Here is a 27,101-nt window from a genome sequence, read left to right on the forward strand (position 1 = left end):
TTCCAACTTTACATTGACATACAACTTTGAGCTAGCTTTAAACACTTCTAAACACATTGTTTTGATCATGGTTGCCAACAATACAAATTAGAGTTCTAAATACATAAAGTCCTAAACTTTAGAACCAAACAAACTCCCCCTTTGGCAATCCGTGACAAAACACAACTTAGAAGCTCAAAGTTTACAAAATGAAAAGCCCTTTACAAAATAATGCTCATAAACAAAAATTCAATCCTAACTACTATCCATCAGTTGCAAGTGTAGACAGCAGCTCAATTGAATCAACCTGTATATTTCCTGAAACACTAAACAAAATGCATAACCGCATGTGTGACAGAAAAACAAAAACAGTAAATCAACAAATATGCAATCTAACTCTCCCCCTAAGTTAGATACATCAAAAACAATGTTAACTCAATGTTAACTCCCCCTAAACAGAACATTTTTGTATTTTCCACACATTTCATCTAAATCTCTCCCCCTTTTTGTCACGCATTGACAAAGACAACTCAAACAAAAAATTGACAGAAAACATACGCAACAGAGTAAGAGAAAATAGAGAAAGAAGGGAACACAAAACAATTCAACTCTATAGGAAATAGAGACAACTCCCCCTATGAACAACAAAGGTTAAAAACAAGCTTCTCCCCCTATAAAAATAGGAAAAACAAAACAAGTTTTGGGAAAAACAGTTTTGAGGAAAATAAAGGAGTTGGGGATAAATAAAAAGACATAAACCAAGTTTAAAAAAAACTAAGTTGAGGATACACATGAAGAAAAAATATTCTCTCTTTCAATAAAATGCAAACATGGCACTATGTGACCCATAAACAGTTGCATGAGTAGAGAAAATATTTGCACATTGATTATCCATCATATCTCTTAAGAAAATAATTTTCTACAATTCACACATAAAAATAGCATATACTAGAAAGTACATAACTCAAAAATTAGTCAATCAATTTTTTGATCAAGTTGAGTACCCAATGTAGCAAAGTGTATGCATGTTATATGTGAAAACAATGAGAGATATGACTGCAAAACTGCAAGATGGATACAAAAACATAAATAATGTATGGAAAAAACAACTTTTTGAAAAACAGAACAATTTAATGCAGAAACTCCTCAAAGCACAATATTTCATGAATAAAATGCATGAGTATGAGATGAAAAGTTTTTTTTTCAAACACTTGAATTCAACCTAGATCTTCCAAAAACAAGTTTTTCAACTAATTTGTCTCCAAAACTCAAACATTAAGCACATTTTGCATCAAAATCAAGGAACTTTAATCTTGGATGGCCACAACAAGACCACACACAATATAATGTACCAAGTTTAGCAAAGAGTAACTTGTGTAGTGTGTGCAACTAGCAAAAGTTTGAGATACATGTGAGGTGATATGTAAATAGAAATCAATCACAAAGTCTACAAAATTCATCACATAGAATTTGAAAGAGACTATCACCAAAAGAGTTACATCATATAACTCTCACATCTCCTAGATCATAAGCTTGCAATCATGTAAGTTTCTTGATTTTATGCCTCATAATATACACACCAATTTTAATTATGTGATTTGGCATCAAGCCTAATAGTACACACCAATTTTAAGTATTAAGCAATTAAACCGAGGCTACACCTTATGTTCTTTTTGTGCATGTGCTACACTTTCTCGAGCACAAAATCTTATGATATGCACTAAGGTGTTCATGATTGGCTAGTGAACAGTGGTGAGATGGTTATTTATGCCTTTCTCTAAAGGTTCAAGTCCGACAGTCAAAGACATGTGACTTCAAGATCAAAACAAAGTGATCAAAACCATAAACATCTTTCCCACACAACATGCACTACAAAGTTTCAACTAGTAAAGTGCAATACAAGAAGCTCATCCAAGCTAAACAAGGTACATAAACTTGTTATGTAAAGATAATATGGCCAATCCTTAATTATAAATCCAAGATGTGAAAAAACACAAAAATCTTCTTGGTTTTTAAAAAATTTATGACCAAAAACAAAAAACACACATTATGCTAAATGAACAATGTAAATGCAATGCATGACAGTGCTTAACTAAGCTATAGAGGGTACACAAACAAGAAATATCAATTTCTTAATTAACCCTTGAGTACATGTACAAACTAGTACATACTCACATAAAATCAAAAATAGCTTAGCACTTATATAACACATACTATCCAAGTTTCTCCACAATGTCAAGCATGCTCTAAATCAAGAGAGAGATATCATAATTCATGTAATCCTCAAGAAAAATAAAACAAGACTCAAAATAAAATATTTTTGTCTTTTTGAAAATTTTTCAATGTTTTTGGATTTTTTTTTATTTAAAAAAATTTTAAAAAAAACAAAACAACCAAAAACAAAAACAAAACATGTCCACAAACAATTGAAAGAATTAAATCAGGGACAAGTCAGCAACACTCACCTTAGAGAATCTTTTCTCACCCATATAGCACGAGTCTTCGGCTTTGTAGGTGAAAATCCATGAGAAGCAGAGTGTATTTGAGGAATTACACCAATCTTCTGAGAAAGAATAAAATCCTGCAAATTCCTTTCACAAGCCAACAAGCTCAAATTTTTCAAAAGAATATGAAACATTTTATATGGACTTATGGCAGGAGAAATATCATCACAAATCCTAGACTGAAACATAAAATGCTTAAATTTCAGTTTATGACAATTAGGACGAATGTGACCGGAGACACCACAAAAATGACAAACAGGAACAAATTTAGGAACATCAGTACTCCTAACAACAAATCTAGTCTCAGATTTTGGTTTTTGCCTCAACAAAGAACAATTTGGTCTAATATGACCAACAACACCACAAAGGTGACAAGTAGGCACAAAACCAGATTTATTATGTTCTCTAACAGTAGGTTTAGACATAGGTTTAGAAACATCAGTGTCAACATCAGAACTTTTACCTTTGTCTAACCTAGCAAAATAAGCCTTTTCTTTATTATTCCTCTTGAAAGGAGGGATATAAACTTTCTCAGTTTTAGGCTTAAGAGAAACAGAAATACTTCTGTTATCAACAGCAGGCTTGGTACAAGTCAAATTTTCAATTTTAGCTTTAAATTCAACTAACTCTTGTTCCAAACTTTTCATATTCTCATCTTGAGAGGAAATTTGATTTCTCAAAAATTCATTCTTTTTATTAGATTCATCTAATCTAACAACCAATTCCTCTTTTTCAAGATTAGCCAATTTTAACTCTTCCTTGAATTTCTTAGCAATTTTCATAGATTTCAATAATTCCTTACGAAGAGTTTCACAGGCATCAATAAAATCAACAGAAGCATGAGCAGAAACATGATCAGAAATAAAATTCAAATTATCCATGACAACAGGGGTCAAGGATCAGCTCTTAGATCAAAAGATCTAAAACAAAAGAGCAACCTGCTCTGATACCACTTGTTAGTTTTTAGACCCCTTAAACAATTGATTAAACCTAGGTAATTAGCCAAGTTGTTACTTAGTCCAATTAAACAAGTCTAGGTTATCACAATAATAAAGATCAAATCATGCAAAACAGCGGAAAATAAATAACACATGATATGATCACCCAGGAAACCAAACCGGTAAAAAGCAAATCCACTAGAAAGAATCGAAGTTCATACAAAAGGACTTACAAGCACCCCCGCTCGACTTCCTAATGCTACCAACTAGTAGAACTTACTGACACGACTACGTGCAAGCTCCGAATCCACGGACTCCTTCTTTCTTTGGATTCCCACCAGCTACAAGCACCCCCGCTTGTGTATTCTTTAAGTTTTAATGGCAGCAACTGTTTTGATCATCAAGGTGTAGAGAATATCTCCTCCTTGAAAACCCTAAGTTTGTGTAAAGGAAAGCTCTTCTAGATCTCACAAGAGATTTACACAAACCGCAATATGAGCAACACTAAAACGTGGCTAGGGTTTGCCTTTTATACTTAGGACAAATAAGAAACCCTAAAAACGTTTTAAAACAACTAGGGCTGAGTTGGAAAATTCTGTAGAAAAGCAATCTGCCTGAGCTTCGATCGGTCGAGCCTAAGCTTCGATCGATCGAGCCAGGCCGAAAGCCACAGTGCTTTCTGCTTTACACTCGATTCCAACTTTACATTGACATACAACTTTGAGCTAGCTTTAAACACTTCTAAACACATTGTTTTGATCATGGTTTGCTAACAATACAAATTAGAGTTCTAAATACATAAAGTCCTAAACTTTAGAACCTAACATCCAAGATACATTCACTTTTTGCCTCTCTTGTCTATATTTTCAAAATGTACATATCAGGAATTGTCTTTATATCAAGGAAGTCAAAGACTTTCAGAACATGGCAACATAAAATCCCAACAATTTCAAACTTTTTACAACTACATGAAAATGTCTTATCTGCAGTGTCATAAGAGACTATGAACTCACTAGGCTTATGCATAAACTCAATAGTGTATGTGTGCACTAACAAGTCCTCTTGGTGATTTTTTATCCTTGCCGCTAATGCAAGGTCATATTGATCATGAAGCATTCGAAATATTACAGGTGAGTACACTTGTACTACTTGCTTCAACAATGGAGAGCTTTTCAAGCCCAACTGGGGAAATTTTTGCCTAGCATTAAATTCAGCTTGTAACTCTCTTTCTCATTTTTGCCTCAATCACCCAATCAAAATGTTCAAAAAATTCTGCTACATCCAAATCAGATTTCAAGTAATCTTTCAAATCTACATTTAAACTTTCACTGAGTTGGGTACTTTGTATTCCTAATGTATATTCATTCTTCATGTAACACTTTGCCCATTTTCCTTTCAATTTGTAGATAGTATCCAACCAACTACGATCATGTATAGCATATGTGTCAATCATGTCCTCTCAAGTTTTTTCAAATTAATTTCATCATTAAACTCAAACATACAAGTTTTAAAAACTTGAAGAAAAGAAGAACCATCCTTCATCAAATTCTCCAAATGTTTTATCCCATTTTGCATTATGTGCCAAGTACATAATCCATGGTAAGTGTTAGGCATTATCTCACTCATTACTGGATCTTGATCTGTAAAAATTGTTTTAGGTCTTTTACCTGCATGTGCAACTAAGAAGCTTTCAAACAACCACTTAAATGATTCTGTTGTTTCATTATATAAAAGAGCAGCACCAAAAACCATTAACCCTCTATGGTGATCGAAACCATTAAACACCCCAAATGCACCAAAAACCATTAACCCTCTATGGTGATTGAAACCATTAAACACCCCAAATGGTCTTATCTCTTTATTAGTACCATTTGTAGTGTCAAATGTCACCACATCACAAAAATTAGCATAATCAATAACCATTCTGGCATTAGCCCAAAAAATGTTAGTTATTTGCTCAATGTTATCTAATTGTACTCCATATTGAAAAGATGGATTTTTAGTCAATTGTTCCTGAAAGTACCGTAATAAACATGCAGCTTGACCATATATCAAGTTTTTTTGCCGTCTTGTTCTAAGGTAATTTTTCTGATCAAGCTCAGTGAATCCAAGATTAGCTCTCCCACTAGCCTCTCTACTCATCAACTCATGTGCTTGCTTTTGGCTTGATTCTAGAAGAGGATGCTAACTCAATCAATCCCGCATGAACTTCTGAAATTTTTCGTTGAGATCTCATCATGTAAATTGTTTCTGATAGATGAAGAGTGTGATTATGTTCTCCAACAAAATCATACACTTTAAACTTTCCACTTTCTTGCACTAATGAAACATATAACCTTACAGGACAATTAGTCCTTGTATCATCTTGGTTACGAGTGCAAATCATATCTTCTTTTTCTTTACCTGGAATGCCCTGCTTTGCATATACAAATCCCCTTGATGTTACCTTACCATCATTCTTACTTTTATTTATGTAATGTTTTCTAACATCAAAGCCCACTTGCCTTCCATATTTTACCCAAAATTCCCATGCATCTTCTAATGTATCAAATTCCATACCAACTCTAGGATTCAAATCTGCATTGGCATCCATGTTTTGAGAGAATTCTCTCACCACACTATGCAATGAAAGAATACTCCTGTAATTAACAAATGTACAAAATTATCTACTATTATAAATATAGAAGAATGAATGTTTTTCATTGAAAATAAATGCTGAAATTTTTTGTACCAACATTGTGCTTATCATATATAAGAATTACAACAGACCAATATATGATCATGAGAGATGATGACCCAATTGATAAAAGACAGTTTCAAGCTAAAATCTCATAAGAAATTGTTTAAGTGTATCATACCTAAAGCACTACATTTTAAACATATCCAGGACCTAAAAGCATAGAATTCAACCAATGTAACATCTAAGTAAGTAAAATAGGGATTTTAGCTATATCCCCTGTACCACTAACCATCCATTTCTATAATTTTGCTAGACCATATTTCACATATCTATTTGAAAATGTACAATATTCAAGTTGTAGCAAAAAAAACTACCCAAAAATATTCCTCAAAACATAAACTAAATAATGATTCCATGGTGAAATATATATCACTAGTAGAATTAAAATCAAACCCCAACTATCCTGACCCTGGACCCAACTCTCCACTTACCCAAAAAATAATTTTTATTTCGATTCAATGTATACAAACGAGAGAACTCACCTCCTTGAGTCGTTTAATGTTGGAAGCAACCTAGGAATCAAAGATGGACCTACGATGACTTGGGGGATTTTGGGGATTTTCCAATGATACAATGGCCAAGAACCGTTGGAACCACCAATATGGCCATTGGTTGCGTCGCTTCAGAGAGCGCTTCAGTCCTTGAGATTTGAGACACTTGGAGACAGAGAAAGAGGGAGAGTGTGAGTGTGAGTGTTTGGGGGTTAAGAAATTTCAGATGGTAAGCTGCAGTATTTTTTTTGTTTTGGTTGATGGGTCTAAGTTGGGTGATGCTGGCAGCGGTGACGGTGGGTTGAGGGAGAGGTAGAGGAGCTCAGACGTAGGAGAGAGAGAAATTTGATTTTATCAAATATGAATGCAACTCACACGCATTAGCAATGGTGGACTCCAAAAATTTTAAGGGTAAAAGCGTCTTTTTAATTTTGGTGAGGTGTCAAAATAATGAGTCATTGGATTAAATGGATGGCTAGGATTTGTGCTATTGCACAACATGCAATACCCTAGGTATTGCACGGGATCTCAATCCTTGCAATGATGTATTCGTTGATTTTTCGTATTTGCCATTGCAATAGATTGTAAAAGAATTAATATCAAATTATTGCAATGATACATTCTCCAAAAAAAAAAAAAAAAATTATTATTGCAATGATAAATAGATTGCAAAAATAATTGGTATTAATTTATTGCAACGATTTCTTCATTTTAAATTATTGTAACAATTTATTGTTGATGCAATAATCTAACACTTTTAAGTTACTATTGCAATAGTTTTAAAAAGTGAGTGTGTAAAATAAAAATAGTAGGTTTTTATGCTAAAATAAACAAAAATTTTTACAAAAGTGATACAAATACTCTAAAATACAATTTCTTGAATGCTTTTACATGTATCAATATACTAAGAATTCCTTCTCAATTCTAACAAAAGCAATGTTGATGTTCACTATTAAATGTATAAATATCAAGAAAAATCCATTTATGTGTCCTGGCATCATGATTACATATAACTTTTTTGTGTAAGCAGATGAAAAATAGTGGTTTGATAACGGACCTTTCAAGTTGCAACAACATTGGTTCTGTTCCTCCAGCATGCGATAATGAGGATGAGATACTGTCACCAGAGAGCAGCAGGGTTGAGGCATCTTTTGAATACTTGTTATTACAAATGAAGGGAATCGTGAAGTTGAGTCTCATCATGTACCAGAAATTAGGATGAAATTTTCAAGTGAGGAAGAGGCTCTCAAGTTTTACAAAAAATATGCCATGGAAATAGGTTTTAAGGTAAGAAAAGGCAAGGTATAATGGTTGGCAGATAAATCCCTTGCAATAAGGTACTTTTACTGTTCAAAGGAAGGGTTTCGATCAAAGAAGAAACCAACCAATATGAAAAATTTTACAAGAAAAGAAACCAGAACAGGTTGCAAGGCCATGATCCAAATCAATATATATATATATATATATAAGCAGAGACATCATACAGGAAAGCATGAGGTTCTACCATGTGGTGCATTCCTTGGAGTTTTCTTTATTTAGGCTTTTAAATCAACAAAGTTTGCATTTACATCAAAGTATTAGTTCATTGAATTAACCATTAGAGTAAATGCATATATTAGTTATCTATAGTTGTGCATTAATTATTTATATTAAATGAATTTAAATGATTATTTTTATAAACTCTATATAAGAGATAATTTTTAGTTGGAATAATAATAATAAATTTAGAATATGGCATTCTTACTTAATGTTAGTTGCTTTGACAACAATTTACAATAAAGCCATAAAAAATTAAATATTTGTGAATTCACTAAAATTAATCTTAATCCTTTAAATTTCCTAACTCTTTTCAGTCACATGTTATATATATGTGTGTGTGTGTGTGTGTGTGTGTGTTAGAATAAATATATTTATTTTGCTATAGCATAATGAAATTTTAATATCATTTTTCTAAGATTTATACCAAAAACAATATTTCTTTTAATGTGAGAAACAGTTGAAACACTACATCATGCAACAATTGAAGCTCCAACAAAAATGGGGAAAAATTAGTAACACACAATCAAGAATGTAAAAAAAAAAAAAAAAAAAATTGAATTATATATACATTTTTTTAGTAGGCATGAAACATGCTTATCAATATTAACCACTATATCATGCAATCATAGTGTCTTTCTATTTTGCCTATAAAATAACTAAATATTACAATTTTTACAAGGAAATTTATTGAAATTTTTTTATATATCGATAGTTGGGGGATTTAAATCATGAATGTCTCTATTGGAAACTACAAGATTCTTGGTAAAACTTATTGAAATATTGGAGAAAACTAATAATAAGTTGCACTGCACATCGTGCGGGAATTCAGCAAGTTACATTAAAAATGAGGAGTGTTTGATCTCCCACTTTATATCTGAGCATAATCATGACCTACAAGGTTCAAATCAATGGTATTACGTAGATTCGTGCTCTAAAATCCTAGAAGCTGATTCACTTATTCAACCCATACGTAAAATTGAGATGGCAAAAGAGGCTGAAGTTAGAGCACGTGCAAGATTTTGTGATATGAGTTATGGTAAACACTTGCGTGCTTAGAAAATCAATATTATACAACCCGAAGATTCTTAGGGGTTGATAGATTACCTCAAAAATTGCAAATGGAGGATCCATCATTATTCTACACATTTCAAGTTGATGCTGAAAGCCATATAAAAAATTTCTTTTGGAGGGACAGCAGGTCGAAGATTGACTACGACTATTTCGTTAATGTTCTCATTTTGGACACAACATTTAAGACGGATGATAAGTGTAATTTTTACATGATTTTTATTATCCTCTTATTTATTAAAATTTTTAGTTTTCCTTTATTTCTTTTGATTTGATTTGATTTATATTTATATTTATCTATTTGTTTGTGCTTTGAAGGAATGAGAAGATTTCAGATTAATCTACAAGAGCTTTACATGCAAAGTGGGGCTAGGCCAATTGAATCAAGTTAACTTACATCTAGCCAGGCATGAATTCAGAAAAGACCAACCCGATTAAATTTAAGTTCAACTGGAGCAAGGAATCAAAAGAAATTTGCACCAAATCCAAGTCCAATTCGGATTAGAATTCCAGCCTGCACATCAGTTAGTACTTTCAACATAACTTTGGGCTCAGATGTCCAATCGAGATGATTTAAGTTGGGCTGGAAATTTAATTTAAAGGGCTACAACTTTGTAGTTTACCAAAAGCCCGAATTCTGAAGTTAAATGGGCCAAAATAGTCGGTTAATTGAAGCCTAAAAATCTGAGATTTTCTCCAAATGGGAATTCAACTTGTAATAGGATTCCTTTACCTATTTAAAGGCTCTTTAGGGCAAAAATTCAGTGTGCCGCATTGAAGTATTTTTTTTCTTTTGGGAGTCTTTCTAAAAAGGAGGATTTGAGGACAAAGGCAAGAGCTTCATGTTGATCAACCAATTCAGATGAAAGACATAAGTTTTATTTGTTTTCTTTTCTATTTGATTATAAACTAAATTCTATTTTCTAGAGCATTTATGTAGTCTAGCAATGAACACACAATTTATATTCTGAGTTATTTTATTTTTAATATTTCCATGATTGAGTGTTTAATTCTTATTCTTAACGCTCACTATTATTTTTACGAATTATTGTTTGATCAATTGAATAACAATGAAACGGAGAGGTGATTTGTTATTTTAGTTCTATAATTAAACACCATTAGTTGAGCTAAAGTAGAGATGCTTTACCGCGATTAGTGTGATTTTTCAGAAAATTCAAAGTACATAATGAGTCTCCAATTAATTAAATTCGCATAGAGATATGGAATTGTTAGTTGAAGATATTTTTGATATTATTCGAGAGAAGATATTGAATACTTAAGGAATTTTTAATCATCAACGGGAGATTATTAGAATTTAATAATTAGGAAGAATAAATTGTGTGGGATTTGTTAGGTGAAATCAACCGCTCTAGATCGATTCTTTTTTTTACGCTTTTAGATTTTTACGTTTTGTATTTGTAGATTTATTTTTATTAAATAGTTTAATTTAATTCAGATAGTAGAACATTCCATTTATTTTCGATTTTCCAAATAGTAATTAATTTAGTGAATTTTTGTATTCAATAACATAGTCAATCCCTGTGGGTTCGACATTCGTTTTCTAAAAACACTTTACTATTTGTTACGATTTTGTGTGCTTGCAGATTATTTTTCGCGAACAACAGACAGGTATAACATGATTTATGCACCATTTTTGGGGCTTAATCATCATCAACAAGTAGTCTTATTTGGTTGTGCTTTCTTGCTTGATGTATTCGTGGAGTCATATACTTGGTTGCTTGGGACTTTTATAGAAGCTATGGGCAGGCATCAACCAAAAACAATTTTTACTACTGAGTGTTTAGCAATATTAGAGGCCGTAGAGCCGACATTGCCAAAATCACAACATTGCCTTTGTGTGCAATTTATTCTCCAAAATGCAAAACAATATCTTTCGATGTATTATGGGCACCCTGGATTTGAAAGTGACTTCTACTATTGCCTATTCTATTATCAATCAGAAGGAGAATTTCAATCATTGTGGAGTTCTCTATTGGAGTAATAAAGTCTTCATGAAAACCCTTGGCTTCAAAATATATACACTTTACTCTCAAAATGGTCTTTTTTATTCTGTAAGATGACCTTTTGTGCTGGCATTAGCTCACACCAAGGCCCTGAATATTTCGGTTATGCTAATGTTTTCCAGAATGCAAAAAGTGAGGCAATGGTGTTATGGGAGTATGTTCCAAAATATGAAAAAGAAGCAGAGCATCAGGGTAGAGAAGAAATACATGAAGATTTTTGCTGCAGTGCCAGTGATGATTGATCCAAGAAATAAGTGAAGAAAAACTGTTTTACTGAAGCTCGACAGATAGTTTGACAGAAAGCTTCTATCGAGAGTTAATGGGCAGCTCGACACAAGCTCGATACATCAAGCTTTACAGATTCAGAATTTTGACCCATGTTGAAGTATTTGTTTAGGGTTTCTTTTCTCACAACCGTAGACATATATAAGACTTATTTTAAGAGCCATCACACATGGATATAGAGACCAAATGCTTATTTTTCTTTGTGAGAAGCTACTGTGTTTATACATCATAGGTTTTTGTAACCAAGTACTTCTTGATCTTCATTGTTGATGAAGTGAAGAACTTTACAGCCAACAATAACCATTCAAGTTGCTGGACGTACTGGGATTCGTACAAAGGAGTTAGTCACAGATTGAAGATTTGTGCAACAAAGAAAAGAAGGCTACTACAAGATCAAGTCCAATTGGGTATTGGAGCAAAGGTTCAACTGTAGGTTGGTATTTCGGGATAGACCAGGGTAGTGGTAAGATTCCTTATACTTGTAACTGGTTGATTATTGATTAGTGGATTCTTGGGAGTGGTGACTTTAAAATCACTCGGTGGGGTTTTTGCCTGGGGTTTTCCCCATTTGTCAACAAATCACCGTGTCAAATTTATTTTTTGTTGCACTTAATATTTTTCATGATTTGTCGTTGCCTCCTCGATTTGCATGCAATTTAACCTAATTAATCAACTTGGGTAATTGAATTAATTAACCAGAGTCAAGCTATCTTAACCCAATAGTTTTTAAGCAGTCTGATGGAGAAGCAGTCAGCGAGTGTATATACTCCCACAATGTTCAAAATATTTAGGTTGGAGTTAATTAAAACTATGTCAGTCCCATTTAAACGTATGGCAAAAACAGGTTCAATTGTTACATACAAGACAAAAGGCGAAAATACAAAGAGCTCTATAGAATTTAATTCCCAAGATTCCACAATTACATGCAGTTGCAAAATGTTTGTTGCAACGACTCCAAATATTTTAATGAAAATTTTGATGCAATGATATATATATATATATATATATATATATATGTATACATTGTTGCAATAAATAATTTATTGTTTCAAATATCTTATAGGTATAGGCTATTACTTCATGAATCTTACTGCAATAGATTGCAAATAATTGATCAAAATAATATTGCAATAACATCTTTATTGTAATAGATAATTAATTCATTTTATCATTGCTATAGATTATGAAATAACTAATATTAGGTTATTGCAATGATATATTCATTGATTTTTTGTATTTGCCATTGCAATAGATTGTAAAAGAATTAATATCAAATTATTGCAATGATAAATAGATTGCAAAAATAATTGGTATTAATTTATTGCAACGATTTCTTCATTTTAAGTTATTGTAACAATTTTATAATATATTAAAACTTTTATTGCAACTGTGAGAGAGAGAGAGAGAGAGAGAGAGAGAGAGAGAGAGAGAGAGAGAGAGAGAGAGAGAGAGTACTCACATAAAACTATTAAGAGTACTTTCTATACAAAAACTACAATTTTGCCTACCCAAAAGGATTAAAAAAATAAACGAAACTTAATAAAGTCTCATAGTTTAACATCTAAATGGATCACTAAAAAAAAATCAAATTTTAACTTGCAAAACAACTAATTATTAACTTAAATCAATTCAAACCAATAGGACAAAGAAAAAAATGTGATCGGATAAATATGCATAAAGGTCAATACAAATTTGCCAAAAAGAGAAACAAATGTGATGTGACAATTAAATCAACAATAACAAAAATAACCATGAACGGAAAAAAAAGTGGTTGAAAAAATAAAAAAAATTCACCAAAAAAGAAACAAAATTGGAGAGAGAGAAAGAGAGAGAGTATTGACATTTTTGCTGTGAACAACTTGGAAGGAATATAGGAGAGATGTGGAAAAGAAGTAAAAAGAAATTTATAAGAAAATTAAGATGGAAGAGTTAGGATAAAAGTATATGAAAGGTTGAAAAAAGTGGAACGGTAGAAGTTAAAAAGTTATAAAGGAGAAATTTAAAAATATATAAAGGAAATCAAATAAAAAATTTAAGAAGATAGTGATTGGAGGAGATGAAAAATTGAACTAAAAAGACAATATATGGTTCAAGAAAATGAAAGGTTGAAAAAGTAAAAATTACAAAATAAAAATAAGAAAGGATGCTAATGACATGGCACAAAAAGAGCTTTGTGTGTGTGTATATATTTGAGAATCAACATTGTAAAAGTTTTTTTTTTTTTTTTGGGGAGAAGAAGCTTTGTAAATGTTATTGCAAAGCTTCCATTATTATATAATAGCCTAGATATATATATGTATAGATATTGTTTGTGGTTTTAGATTATTCATTTATTTTATTGTTTAGGTATAAATATCTAAATTAATGTAGGTGAATATGTAAATGCAAAGTTGTACATAAAGTTAAAACTGTCAAAGTATTGTCAACAAAATTTAGGAATAAAATTAAATAAGAAAAATAATGATTATGTAGCCAATGACATGGTGGATGAGGTGGCGCAGTATGAGTGTAGTAGTAATAAATACTAAGCTTTAGCTTTTATATATATATAGATATAGATTGTTGTTTATAGCTTAGAGATTAAAAAAAAAAAAAAACATGTATTTGACACTTTAAGTAATTGACTAATAGCAATTGGATATCAAGTAATAAATAAGATTTGATTTTATATTTGAAAAATATAAAACTAATGACTAATGTCAATGTAAAATAAATGGTTAATAAATATTTTAAGAAAAGAGTTCAAATTAATATATAAAAAAAATGTAAGTTTAAAATTCCATCGCTAAAAAAAAAAAAAAAAAAACCAAAACAATGAGTTTAGGTGGGTTATGGGTATCCATTATCCATGGATAAAAATCCATGTAGCATTGGGTATGGGTGCTAATTGAGTATTGAAATTGAATATCCATAAATAAAATATTCCGATTGGGTTTGGGTATACCCAACTTAAACCTGATCCATGGCCAACCCTGCCTGTGACCCGGACCCCTGCAACAACCCATATTTGAAGGAAAAAAAAAAAAAAAAAACCACCATTGACCAAGGTCATGATGTTCTTAGCAACATTTACCCACCATTGCCGAGAGAGAGAGAGATGAATAAAAAAATGGTGGTGCTTGGACAGTGAGAGTTTTTTTAAGGATTATAATTTTATTTTTTGAATTTAACTGTGTACAATAAATATAATTTTAGATTTGCAGTATTTAATCTAAATCAAATCGTTAATAGAACTTGCACACATGACACAACCACGGTTAATTCCACGAGTTGTAAGCAAAAAATATCGTTTTCATTATTATTGAGTGAAAAGAGGAAATCTAACGAGTCCATGAACCACATATTGCGAGGCACATATCCCTTTTCTCTTAGTAACTTATAGCTAGAATTCGATCTCCCAAATTTCTATGATTAGTGTTTACGTGTTCTACATGTGGAGTACCGAAGATAGGTGATCTCATGATCACCAGCATTTTCACTATTGATGGACCTACTCTCACATCTAGTAAGTTGTAGATGAGATTCTACCATAGAGATTAGAGAATCTAAAGGAAAACGGAGAGAGAGAGAGAGAGAGAGAGAGAGAGAGAGAGAGAATTGTAGGACAAATATGAAAGGGGAAAAAAAAGTGGATCAAAGAAGAAAAGAGAGCATGTAAATGAATGAGTCTATATGCTACATATTGCGAGACAAATGTCTTTTCTCTTAAATCCATTTCGTTAGTTTAAGCAGAATTCAATTTCTTAAATTTCTATGATTGGTGTTTACGTGTTCAACATTTGGAGTACAGAAGATAGGTGGTCAAAATCAAACTTATTAAACCAAAACATGCTGCTATTGCTATTATCTTTTTATTTTTTTGGTTGAGGGTTTGAGTAGATTAGCCGACTGGGGTTCATTTAATTTGTTAGGACTTAGGAGTAGGACTACTAAAATCTAATACTAAATAAGGCCTGTAGATAACGATGTGTAGGACCACTGAAACTTTTGTGACCACCATCTTTGATGGTCTGGTATCATAGTCATAGACCACCCAAATTTCACTTCGTTTCTATAATGTAGTATGCTTAAATATTAAAAAGACCATTACAAAAATAATTAACAACCTTATTGAAAAACATAAAATTCACTTGAGATATTATTCATATTGTAAAATTGCTTAAAAAGGTTTGGGGTGTTACACGTGGTTTCCAGTGCCATTGTTGCCAAAGAAATCTTCAAGTCCCAAGAGCTCAATTTCATTTCTACTCCTAGATTTGGCTCCCCCGATTACTCCATCTATAAGGGGTCACATTTTGTCACGGCTCATTATGGTGACTACTGGTGTTTCATGAAAAGGCTATGCTTGACTAGGCTTTTTGGAGTCGCACAACTCAACTACACCATCGATATACGCGAAGAAGAGGTTGAGAAGCTCATGGAAAAGATAATAAAGATTTCAAGAGAAGGAAAAGCGTGTGATTTGAGTAGCGAGCTAACCACGTTAACAAACAACATAACATGTAGAATGGCGATTGTTAGTGTATAGTTTAGACTAGATTAACCCATTGGGTTTAGCCCAGTATACTGTACTTGTAGTTTACTCATATTACTTGTACTGCACACATACCTTGCCTATATAAGGCTCTCTATTGTACATTATGATTTACACATCAATATACAGGCTATTCGGTCTTTTTCTCTCACTTTATATTCTTAACATGGTATCAGAGTCTTTTCTCTGACTTTCTGGTTCATATGGACATCTTTGGCGTTCTTCCGCTACCCTTGCCTTCATCCAGTAGTCACTATCAGAAGCAAGTCATCGCCGTCACGCCCATAGCCCCTAGAACACTCAGATTTCGTCAGTTTTGTTGATCAAACCACCAAAATTGAGGCATAGATTGACAGATTTAACAATCCCGAGCAAAACTCAACCAAGAATGGCTAGAAACCACCTCACACGCGCCGGCTGAAGTTTCTGCCTCACGAGCACGTGTCGTTAGTCTTTCACACGCGCCACACGCGTCGGGAACATCGCCGTCACGCGCTTCCACGCACCACACGCGCTTGCCCCGTATCGTGTCCTGCAATGTCAGCCTTAGAGTGATGTCACACTGCCACATCAGTATCCCAAGCCGTTGATTGTGACCGAGCTGTTGACCGTTGACTTTGACCAAAGTCAAAAATTTTTAACAAGGCCTGTCTTACTCAGTTTTTCACGTAGATTCTGATTTTGGGCCCCATTTCCTCATTTGAGGTCTATAAATCCCACTTTTTGGTTATTTTCTTTATTATGGCTCAACAAAACGAACGAGATATCATTCGTCCTATCACCATTATGTTGGATGGTCCTACTAGCTATCATGCATGATCTCAGAATATGACTGTCTTTCTTAAGGGTCATAAACTGTGGAGATATGCGATTGGTTCAATTCTTAAGCCGGTACCAAACCTAAGTCCAAAGCCACAGCTACTGAAGATGCCTCCAAGATTGCCGTTACAGCAGATGATTATGAAGAACGCCTAGAGGAATGGGAGAGTGATTGTTAAAATTGTGTGTAAAACACCTATGAACATTTAGACCCCCAAATTACAAATTACCAATTCAAGCTTATTATCAAACAATGTATGTGCGGAACATGAACATAAGCTAAAACAGAATTGATAAAACAATCTAAACCAAATAAAATCACAACCATAGCAGAAATTAAATGACAAAGATTAAGGGAAGAGAGATGCAAACACAAAGACAACACAACGATGTGTTATTGAAGAGGAAACCGAAGTCCTCAGCGTAAAACCTCTCTGCCGCCCTCCAAGCGGTCAATAATCCACTAGAGAATCAAGTTGGGATACATGAACAACAGAAAACCCTCCAAGCCTAATCTACCCAGTGTACCTAAGCCCTCCAAACTTCTTGCTCCAACGAGATTGCGCCGAACCTTTGTCTTCTCTAGCTTACTGGATTCCGCTATAGCTCATAGTATCAACCAATATCAATTGGTCCCTTCCTAACTGCTTTCCAAGCACCAAATAGCCTCCTCACAGATATGGGTATGGCTAATGTACCTCTCAAGGATGTATCAATGGAAATGGTGAGAGTAGAGGAATTTGGAGAATCAAAGGATGAAGATTGTGGATGAGTCAATCTTGTTTTTCTCTAGAGTTTCTCTCTCAAAATTCTCTTTGGAAGCTCTCTACAATACGTGGGTATAAGGGGTATTTATACTGGTGTGTGTTTGGAATGCGAAAGGTCAATTTTTCCTAAATAGAGTGGACTGGCGACTAGGCCTCGCGACTTGACTGAGTCGCGAGTCTATGTCGCAAGCTAATTGCTTGGTTAGCCTGAGACTTTTGACCTGTAGTGCAAACTGGCATGACTCTTCAGCTTCTCTGCAAGCTTCACACGTGTGCCTCTCTTTGGCGACTTGCCAGCCGTGAGATTCAGTCGCGAGGCCCTGTTTGATTGCACACTCTTGAGCATTTCTTCACACTTTTTCACACACTACCCTTACATGGTTCCCACCTAAATACAGAGTTTCTAAATGCTAAATTACAAGCAAATTTGGCACAGAATAAAGTCATCGAGATGGTTGATTAAATTCAACCTTACAGAGAGTATTCAGAGTAAGATCTTGTCTTGGTTTATCAATACATCTATTCCCTCCATTCATAATCTTTTTCCTCGTCTTGAGACTGCTAAGGCTGCCTGGGAATTTTTGGCTGATCGCTATAATTGTACTAATGATTCAAGCCTAAAGTTCCACATTGAATCAAAGCTTTATCAAATGCGTCAAGAGATAGGTCAGTCTATTTCTGATTTTTATTCTCAGACTTCTACTATGTGGGAACAACTCTCCGCTGTAGATCCTCCACTAGCGTGTTCTAAGGACATTAAGCTTTTTGTCAAATATTAGGATCGCCATAAATTTATATACTTCATGATGGGTTTACATGAGGATTTTGAGCCTACTAGGGCTTCTCTACTTAACTGGTCTCCTACTCCTTCTCTTGATGCTACAGTCAAGGACCTCATTTTTGAGGAGAACCATCGGCTTACTCATCACATGTCATCATCTGATCATGTATTGGCTACACCATCTCCACATCCTCCCATTGTTGCATTCACTGCTCCTCCAGGAATAAACTCTGGACGTCCCACCTCTCAATCTTCCAAAGGTACTCGCTGCGAGTTTTGCCGTGCCAAAGGCCATGACATCTCAGTTTGTCGCAAACTGCAGAAATTTATGCGAGAGTAGAATAAAGCTTCTCTTCCTCGGGCAGCTGTTGTATATCCTTCAGATTCATCGGTTCCTACAGGTCTATCTTTGGCTTCCTCACTTATTACGATTAATATTGAGGTAGCAGTTCAACAGGTTTTATCCCGCACTTCAACTACCCTTTTTGTCACCTTAGGTAAATAACCTTGGTTTTTTGATACTGTATGTTGTAACCATATGACTCTTGATGAATCCCAATTTTTTGATAAGGCACCCTTAGAACATCCAATCACCATTTACACTGCTGATGGAACTCCTATGCCTGTTAGTCATAAAGGAACAATCTCTTCTCCTTATTTATCTCTTAGTGACACTTTTCATATTCCAAATTTATCCCTTAATTTGCTTTATGTTGGTCAACTTTGTGAATTAGGCATAGATCTTCTATTTTCTAATCATGGTGTGGATGTGCAGGACCCTCCGACGGGTCAAGTGCTTGGGACAGGCCGTAAGGTTGGTCGCATGTTTGAAGTTCATGACTTGAAGATTCCTTCACAAAGTGTTTGTGCAGCTACTACCACTGCCACCCCCTCTCCTGATCTATGGCATGCTCGTCTTGGTCATCCATCCTTATCTCGTCTTTAGTTATTAGCTTCTCAAGGTCATTTAGGTTCAGTTTAGTTTCAAAAATTTAATTGTACTTCCTGTCATTTTGGCAAACAAACAAAATTCCCTTTAGTGACTCCTTTTCTTCTGCATATTTTGATCTTATATATTATGATATTTGGGGTCCTGCAACTGTTCCCACTGAAGGGGGATCTAGATATTTTGTCATATTTGTGGATGATTTTTCTTGATATACTTGGATTTATCTGCTTCACCATAGGTCTGAACTTGTGTCTATTTACCAAACATTTCATAAAATGATTGAAACATAGTTCAATCGTACCATCAAAGTCTTTCGATTAGATAATGCTCAAGAATATAATGATAAATCTTTCCTATCCTTTTTAAACAGTCATGGTACCCTTCTTTAGCGGTCTTGTCCTTACACCTCTCAACAAAATGGTCATGTAGAACGAAAACATCGTCACATTCTTGATGTTGTCCGCACTCTTCTCATTTTTGCCTCTCTTCCTGAGCGCTTTTGGGGTGAGGCCGCACTCACTGCTGTATACACCATTAATCGTATTCCTTCACCAACTATACACAACAAATCACCATTCGAGCTTCTCTATGGTCAAACTCCTGACTACTCCTCTCTTTGGGTTTTTGGTTGTGCTTGATTTGTCTCTCTTCTTCCTCATGAACGAACAAAGCTCCAGCCTCGTGCTTGTCTCTGTTGTTTCCTTGGTTATGGTGTATCTCAAAAGGGATTTTGCTGCTATGATCCCATTTCTTATCGCCTTCGTGTCTCTCGTCATGTTGAGTTTTAGGAACATCGTCTTTTCACGAGTCTTCAACAGTTTCCTGCATCCTCTTCCTTAGAGTCTCTTATTTTTACTGATCTTTTCCTCCCTCTCTATCTTGAGCTTGTGGAGGATTCTTCGACATTAGCTGCCTCTCCAAACGACTCATCGCCGGTTCTGTCCCTAGCATATGACTTGCCTGTCTTAGGTCCTATAGCACCACCCTCTCTTGAGTTTCCTATTGGTCCTGAACTTCATCGTTCCACTCGGGTAAGCATTCCTCCCCCTTATCGTACTAATTATCACTGTTCTTTTACTATTGCCACCCTTTATGAATCTCACACCTATCGTGAGGCTCATATTTACCCTTTTTGGCAGCAAGCTATGAATGAAGAACTAGATGCCCTTCATAAGAATCACACTTGGGATATTGTTGATTTGCCTCCTGGTCAGTCTGTAGTAGGTTATAGGTGGGTTTACAAGATTAAGACCAAGGCTGATGGATCTGTTGAACGGTACAAGGCTCGCCTAGTTGCCAAGGGCTTTACTCAGGAGTATGGCATTGACTATGAGGAAACATTTTCTTTGTGGCTGCTGTTCGTCGTTGGCCTCTTTATCAAATGGATGTGAAGAATGCTTTCCTCAATGGAGACCTCCAAGAAGAAGTGTACATGCAACCACCCCCTGACTATCTACACTCAGGCAGTAAAGTTTGTCACCTTCACTGCGCTCTTTATGGCCTCAAGCAGGCTCCTTGAGATTGGTTTGAAAAGTTTAGCTCAGTTGTTGCTTAGCAAGGTTTCAGTTCGAGTCCTTATGACTGAAAGTTCAAAAACGTGTATAAACACCTTTGAACGTTTAGACCTCCAAATTACAACTTAACCAATTCAAGCAATATGTCAAACAACTAGTGTGCGGAAACTTAACATAAGCTATAATATAGAATTGGTAAAAACTATCTAAGCCGAAACAAAACACAATCCACAGCAGATAATAAAAAGGCAAAGATAGAGAGGAAGGAAGATGCAAACACAAAGACAACACGCGATGTGTTATCGAAGAGGAAACCGAAGCCCTCGGCGTAAAACCTCTCCGCCGCCCTCCAAGCGGTAAACAATTCACTAGAAAATACAGTTGGGATACATGGACAGCAATAGACCCTCCAAGCATAATCTACCCAGTGCATCTAAGCCCTTCAAGCTTCTTGCTCCAACGAGGTTGCGCCGAACCTTTTTCTTTTCTAACTTCCCAGATTCCGCTACTAGACCGTAGCATCAACCAATGAAGATTGGTTCCTTCCTAACTGCTTCCCAGACATCCAAACAGCTCTCTCACAGTAATGATAATGGTGAGAATCAGGTTTGGTATAATGCCTCTCAAAGATTTGACAATGGAGAGGAAGAGAGTTGAGGAATTTGAAGAGAGTCTAATGTATAGATTGTGGGTGAATCAATCTTGTTTTTCTTTAGGGTTTCTCTCTCAAAATTCTCTCTGGAAGCTATCTTACAATCATGGGTAAAACGGGTATTTATACTGAAGTGGAAGAGGAATGTGAAACGTCAGGTTTTACAAAACAGGGGTGGCTCGCGGCTTGACCTCGCGGCTTGACTAAGTCGCGAGATCTAGTCGCGAGATAACCGTATGGCCAGTTGTCCTGTTTTGTCCTGTAGTGCTCCAGCTTGCATGACTGTTCACCTTCCAGCATGCTTGGCACGTGTGCTGCGTCTGGCGGCTTGCAGCCGCGAGTCACCAGCGAGGCCAAGCCGCGAGTCTCTGTTTTCTTGCACACTCTTGAGCAATCTTCACTCTATCTATCTCACTCACTACCCTTACATCAAACCCACCTAAATACAGGGTTACTAATTGCTGAATTACAAGCAAATTTGGCACGGAATAAAGCCAATTAGATGGTTGAATAAATTCAACCTTACAATGACATTGCTCTCTTTGTCCGAAGATCTTCTGCTGGTATCACTCTTATTCTTTTTTTATGTTGATTATATGATTATTACTGGATATGATTCTGCAGGTATCCGCTCTCTTTAGCACTTCCTGAGTCTGTATTTTGAGATGAAAGATATGGGCACTCTCAGCTATTTTTTTGGGCTTGAGGTTACCTCATCCTCTGATAGATACTATCTTTCCCATGCTAAATATGCTTTTGATCTTCTCTCTAAAGCCGGTATCACCGACAACAAGATTGTTTCCACTCCCTTCGAATACAATGCAAATCTCACACCCTTGGATGGTGAACTTATATCCGATGCTACTCGCTATCGTTAGTTGGTTGGTAGTCTAATCTATCTCACTGTTACTCGTCTAGATATTTCACATGCTGTGGGTATGGTTAGTAAGTTCATGGATGCTCCTCATTCTGTCTACTATGCTGCCATTCTTCGAATTCTCCAATATGTCAAGGGCACACTTTATCATGGTCTCCACTACTCCTCTCGGTCTTCTCTTGAGCTTCATGCTTATTCAAATGCAGACTGGGCAGGTGATTTGACTGATCGATGCTCCATCACAAGTTTCTATTTCCTGTTAGGTACTTCTCTTGTCTCGTGGCATAGCAAGAAGTAGGATGTGGTTTCTCGTTCTAATATTGAGGCTGAGTATCGTGTCCTTGCCGATACCACCTGTGAGCTTGTTTGGCTTCGCTGGCTCTTGGCTGACATGGATGCTCCACAACCCATTGTCACTCCTCTTTATTGTGACAATCATAGAGCTATCTATATTGCTCATAATGATGTCTTCAATGAACACACCAAGCACATTGAGATCGACTGCCACATCACTCGCCAGCATCTCAAGAAAGGCAATCTCCAGTTGTTCTTTATCTCTTCTGCTGACCAGCTTGCTGATATCTTCACCAAGACTCACCCGCCTGGTCGTCTTCAAGATCTTATATCCAAACTCCAGTTGGCTTCCTCCTTGCTACCTCGAGTTTGAGGGGGGATGTTAGTGTATAGCTTAGACTAGATTAGCACATTGGGCTTAGCCCAGTATATTGTACTTATAGTTTACTCATATTATTTGTACTGCACGCATACCTTGCCTATATATGGCTCTCTATTGTACTTTATGATTTACACATCAATATACAGACTATTCAGTCTTTTTCTCTCACTTTATATTCTTAACAGCGATGAGCACAAGGTGTTCAGGGAGTGAGAATGATGCCAAGGAGATAGATGCGTTGGTTATATAATGTTTGAAGTTGGCAGGGAAGCTAAGTATAGGAGATGTGTTGGGTCCTCTCAAGATTTTGGATTTCTCTGGAAATATGAAAAAGATTGTGTGGTGAGGATCACGAAGGAACATGAAGCGAAGGTGGTGAATAGTGGAGCAGGATATCAAAAGAAAGATCTGATGGATATATTGTTAGAGACACAAAGAGACCTAAGTGCTGAAGTGAAGATCTCTAGAAAAGATATCAAGTCTTTCTTGTTTCTGAGTTCATTTATTACTTATGCAATGCTTTCCTTGATTCATGGCTTTGTTCTATAAATTAATAGTAAAAGTATATTATATTTTTATTCCACTAGCTCCTACGTACCTAGCAATATACTAAAACAAATTTTCTCCAATCATAGATAGCAAGTCTGAAATGATTAAAAATTCATAAGTAATGAGTTTGGCACACGTTATGATTGATGTATAATAAAAATGAATTAACTTTAATTCTATACTATAGGTTACATTAATCATAGTTTCACATTTCAACAAAATTTATGGTTGATTCATAACTGATAATATTGTTGTGTCTATAATATTATATATTGATTCATAACTGATAATAGGAAATTTAAGGTTTTATCTTTCTTTTTTGTTTTTTTTTTGTTTTTTTGTTTTTTTGTTTGTGTGTGTGTGTCCAATGTTACAGTTAACTAAAATTTAAAAAGAACGTTTTGAAACTCAGAATAAATTAACAATAAATAGCTTCATTATTTAAATTATGAGCTAGCTAGCTGTTTTGCTTCCATGTCAACTTGGAATTTTGATTGTGAAATCGACTAGATTCCTGTGTTCTGTAGTTATTTACTAATTATCTAGTAATTAATTTCCAATGTGATTAGGACATTTTCGTGGCTGGCATCAAAACATCATCCTCAGCCATGCAGTGGGCCATGGGAGAGCTTATCAACAAACCACGTCACTACAAAAAAACGAGTGTATTTGCAAAATTTTGTTTGCAGCTTTTGTAGAAAACGTTTCAATATATAGCAATATTGTAACGTTTTTAAAGAATACTAGTCGCTAACCTGTGCGATGCACGGGAAAGCTATTGACTATGAAAAAAAATCCAACGAGCAAAGAATTTAAATTTATCTCATCATAGTCATAAGATTAGTTCTAGGACCATATTATTTTACAATTTTTTTGCCACTACTCTTATGTAACAGATTGTGAGTGGTTAACCATCACTTACATGTAGATGTACCATTTTTTTCACACCAATCACACTCTGCCATATCACAATTGTGACAAAAATTTGTGAAAAATTTTGTGAACTTACACTTTTTCTAGTATGTAAACTATTCTTTTTCTCTTCCTCATTGATTGTACATTTGGATTCCAGTTTCATAGTTTCCTATCTTTGATATGAAACAATAAATTACGTAATGAAAAATAGAAATCAAACTTAAGTTTAAATTAAAATGAAGAATTAAATCATTTGTATCCTCAATTATCCATTAAATAAATGAAACACAAATTTAAAGAACTACTTAATCAATATTTCAAATAAATTGAAAGAACTACTTAATCAAACATGAATTCAATTACTTCCTTGAGAGATAAAGAGTGAACCTCCTGAAGAATTCCCATCCATACTTGAGATTATAGTCATTATTCTGCAAGTAAAGTGCATCAATTTTATATAGATAGAGTACATAAGTTATATAATGATCGAACAGTATTAAAAGCTATAAAAGAAAAACAAACTTGCTCATCAATTAAAATCATATCTAAACTAATAATTTCATTATTTTTTGAGTTTATTGCATCCCTCATCCTTGATCCTTTGATTTTGTTTCTTTCTGTTTGTCTATATAATAATTCAAACTTTCATTTAGATACTCGATAGAATAAATACTACTCTGCAAATGTAACACAACAAAATTGAACCCAAACAAAACAAAGTAATATAACAAAGATACAAAAAAGTAATTAGCTTGTCAAAGATAGAAAACAGTAAATGATGAGAATATCCTTAGAAGCAATTTGGTAGAGAATCATAGTTGTAGTCAGTTCCATGTTCTTTGTTTTAATACTTCTTCATCTAAAGAGTAAAGAAGTTTAGACATCAAATTTAGCACCAACTTTGATAAGACAATAACAACTATAACAATTACAGCCCATCGTCAAGAAAATTTCCTCAAGAGTAAAATTGTTTTAGAAACCACTTTAAAGAAACTATAGAGAGCTTTAATTTTTTTCTTAAATATTCAAGAATGGAGTGACAATCTAATCAAATAAAAGATTTATTGCATACATACAAGAAATTATATAACTCAATCACAATATAAGTATTTAAAACCTATAGGGACTTATAAAAAAATAAAAAATAAAAAAACTATATGGATTCGCAATGAAATATGTTAACTATATACGGTTTCATATGATCTAAAGGATAGGTGATTAGAGAGGACATCACAAAATTGTCTCTAACAGCCATATATGAAAGAAAAGCCAATAGGCAATAACAAAATGCTATTCTAAAAGAGAACCAAGTAATAGCATTGTTAAATATTATGTAGCATGTCACCATAAAAGTGTTTTTTAGAGCATCTAAATCTATAGTTGATGATGTCTAGGTCCACCAAACTCCGAAATTGAAGCAAAAAATATATATTGATAATTTAAAAAAAAAAAAAAATATATATATATATATAGGCAAAGATTCCTTCGGAAAAAATCATTACAGGTTAACACAAAAAATCTTAAAAGAAAGCTAGAACCTATTAAAGGAATTGAAAAGCCTTCCCTCCATAGAGATTCATGTTACTACTTATATAGATTAAGGGAAAATGCCTAATTTACTTTTTCATTCCCACTTGATTTGAATTGCACTTGATTTGAATAAACTCCTGCTTTATTTCAATATTCAAAGTGCCCGAAAGAGACTAAGACTCTCTTAAGTTCTTTAAATCCGCTCCTCTGTGTTTTAACCCAGTCACCATAGATAGATAAATACGAACAAATTAACAAAAATAACTAAACTAAATCCAATTTTACTCAAATACCTTAATCAAAACCAAATATAACCTAAAGACCTAAACTTAAACCAATCCATACAAATATAAAAAAACTTGATCATATTTAATGCACAAACCAAAAAGCAAAGAGAAAAACATAACTCAAAGACCTAAATAGAAACTACTCCAAACAAAGTGGCTAAATCAATTTGGAGAAGGAGATAAACACAAGAATAAATAATATAAATGCAAAGCAATTATGAGTGACTTTTACAATATAAATTATGTTATCTCTATTAGTTGGTTCCTTGACTCAGAGATTAGTAAAAACTTCTTTATATACAATATTTTTTGTTTCGGAAATTTTAGTCCATTTCTGCTTGTAACCCTAGAAACTTAAATATGCAATCACATTCCAATTTCAAATTATTTCTAGAAACATATTACCAATAAATATGCAAGAAATAGTACTGAATAAAGGAGAGACTGGTAAATACTTGACTGTCCTTGTCTTGTAGTTTTATTACCAAATAACCCAGATAACAAAATGCCAAATCCCTACCTGCTAAACAATAAGAATCCAATTTTCAGCCAACATTCAAGAAACATTAATAGAAGAGAAATAGTGTAGTGTAGAAAGTTTGAAACAGTGCAGTGTACTGCAGATTTTTATGAAACTTATTGCATTAATTAGCTGACAAACCACTAGGCACTGTTGAACCACT

At 34.3% G+C, this 27,101-nt stretch overlaps 1 protein-coding gene and 1 pseudogene across 1 annotated transcript; one reads left to right on the plus strand and one right to left on the minus strand.

The window, feature by feature from the left end:
- Positions 1–5,567: 5,567 nt before the first annotated feature.
- Positions 5,568–6,014, minus strand: LOC115951606 (protein FAR1-RELATED SEQUENCE 5-like). The gene has a single exon (XM_031068777.1). The coding sequence runs from the start codon at positions 6,012–6,014 to the stop codon at positions 5,568–5,570; it is 447 nt and encodes a 148-aa protein (XP_030924637.1).
- A 5,322-nt stretch (positions 6,015–11,336) lies between these two features.
- The window catches only part of LOC115951607, a 52,240-nt pseudogene continuing 36,475 nt past the window's right edge, over positions 11,337–27,101 (plus strand).

The sequence above is a fragment of the Quercus lobata genome, chromosome 7, assembly GCF_001633185.2.
Source record: "Quercus lobata isolate SW786 chromosome 7, ValleyOak3.0 Primary Assembly, whole genome shotgun sequence".
Lineage (NCBI taxonomy): Eukaryota > Viridiplantae > Streptophyta > Magnoliopsida > Fagales > Fagaceae > Quercus > Quercus lobata.

Coding starts and splice junctions, on each gene's coding strand:
- LOC115951606 (XM_031068777.1), bottom strand. CDS start 6,014: ATGGATGCCAATGCAGATTTGAATCCTAGAGTTGGTATGGAATTTGAT.